Raw genomic sequence first — 1,391 nt, forward strand, 5'->3', positions numbered from 1 at the left:
GTACGTGTGTACGCGTCTGTGCACATGTGTATGTACGCGAGTGTGTGCGCCTGTATGTGTGTGTGCGCGTCTGCGCACGTGTGTGTACGTGCGTATATGTGTATGTGTGTGTACGTGATGGGAAGGGCGGGATTGAACAGAGCAGCCAACCCCGGGTACAAGCATTCGGTCTTTTATTACAAGGAGCCAGGGATTCATTCATTCTCTCAAATTCATTCATTCATTCTCTCAAAATAGAACTCTGAAAAACAACCAGACTGTACATTTCATTTACAAGCCCCGATCCCCGAGATCGGGGGGGGGGGGGGGGGGGAAGGGGGGGGGGAAAGGAGGGGGAGGAAGAGCGTGGCAAGCAGAGGAGGAGGAGCAGGGAGCCCGGGGCCGCCAGGGCACGCACGGCAGGTACAGGTACTACTACTCCAACTTTAATGGCTAGGGGGTGAAAAGCAGCATCTCCATTACATCCTCTCTGTGCATTATTAAAGCAGACACACACACACTACATACATACACAGTGTACAGGGCCCGGGCAGCCTCAGGCGGCCGTCCGGGCTGGCCCACGCCGCCACTCGCCGGGGCTGCGCGCTGGGGGCCCGCGGTACAGAACCCCGATGGAGCCGTCCTCGCCGATGCGGTAAGACACCTCGGACGGGTCCACCCACAGCGTCAGCTCTCGGGGCAGCAGCTGGAAGAGGCGCCGGGGGCTGAGTCCGCTCTCTCCCGCCGCCCGCCCCACCAGCGGGTCCAGGCGGTGGTTGATGCGGATGCAGCGGTAACCGGAGCCCCGCGACGGCGTCCGAGGGAACCAGTGATGCTGGTAGTGATCTGCGGAAGGGAGGCACCGAGGAAGCCGTGGAGGCGGGGAAGAGGGGCAGGGCTGCGGCAGGGGAGCTGGGGACAGGCGGGGGGCAGGGGGGGACACCCCCCGGGAACGGACGCACGGACGCGCTACCTGTGAGCGCCTCCTGCAGAGACTCGCGGAAGAGCTGCAGCTGCTCCTCGGCGAAGCCCCCGGGGCCGCGGAGCAGCCGCGTGATGAAGCCGGCGGCCGAGGCCACTTCGGCCCGCATGGCGGCCCCGTGCCCCCGGCGCATCCGCCCGCCTGCTCCACCGGCCCGGGGACCGAGCCTCCAGGAGCCGAGCGCAGACAGGAGGGAGAGCGAGCGAGCGAGCGAGCGAGCGAGCGCTCGGAGCGCGCCGGAGCCGAAGCCCAAGCCCGTGCGCCCCGCTCCGCCGCCGCCGCCGCCGCTGCCCGGGCCGCTGCCGCGCCCGCTGCCCGCCCCCGCCCCGTCGCGCCGCGGCCGCCGCCACCGGCCACGGGCCGGGGAGCGGGGGCCCCGCCAATGGCAGCGCGGCTCTCTGTGGCGTCACAAAGGTCCCCCGCCGGCCCC

The 1,391-nt window shown here is 68.2% G+C and overlaps 1 protein-coding gene across 1 annotated transcript; it reads right to left on the minus strand.

The window, feature by feature from the left end:
• Positions 1-535: 535 nt before the first annotated feature.
• On the minus strand, positions 536-1,094 carry LOC138158531 (protein BTG2-like). Its single transcript, XM_069084593.1, has 2 exons — positions 953-1,094; positions 536-825 (listed from the first exon to the last, which is right to left on the minus strand). The coding sequence occupies exons 1-2, from the start codon at positions 1,092-1,094 to the stop codon at positions 536-538; spliced, it is 432 nt and encodes a 143-aa protein (XP_068940694.1).
• Between the last annotated feature and the right edge of the window lie 297 nt (positions 1,095-1,391).

The sequence above is a fragment of the Petaurus breviceps genome, unplaced genomic scaffold (assembly GCF_028583685.1).
Source record: "Petaurus breviceps papuanus isolate PSGF00001 unplaced genomic scaffold, PetGlider_PUasm1.0 174, whole genome shotgun sequence".
Taxonomy (NCBI): Eukaryota; Metazoa; Chordata; class Mammalia; order Diprotodontia; family Petauridae; genus Petaurus; species Petaurus breviceps.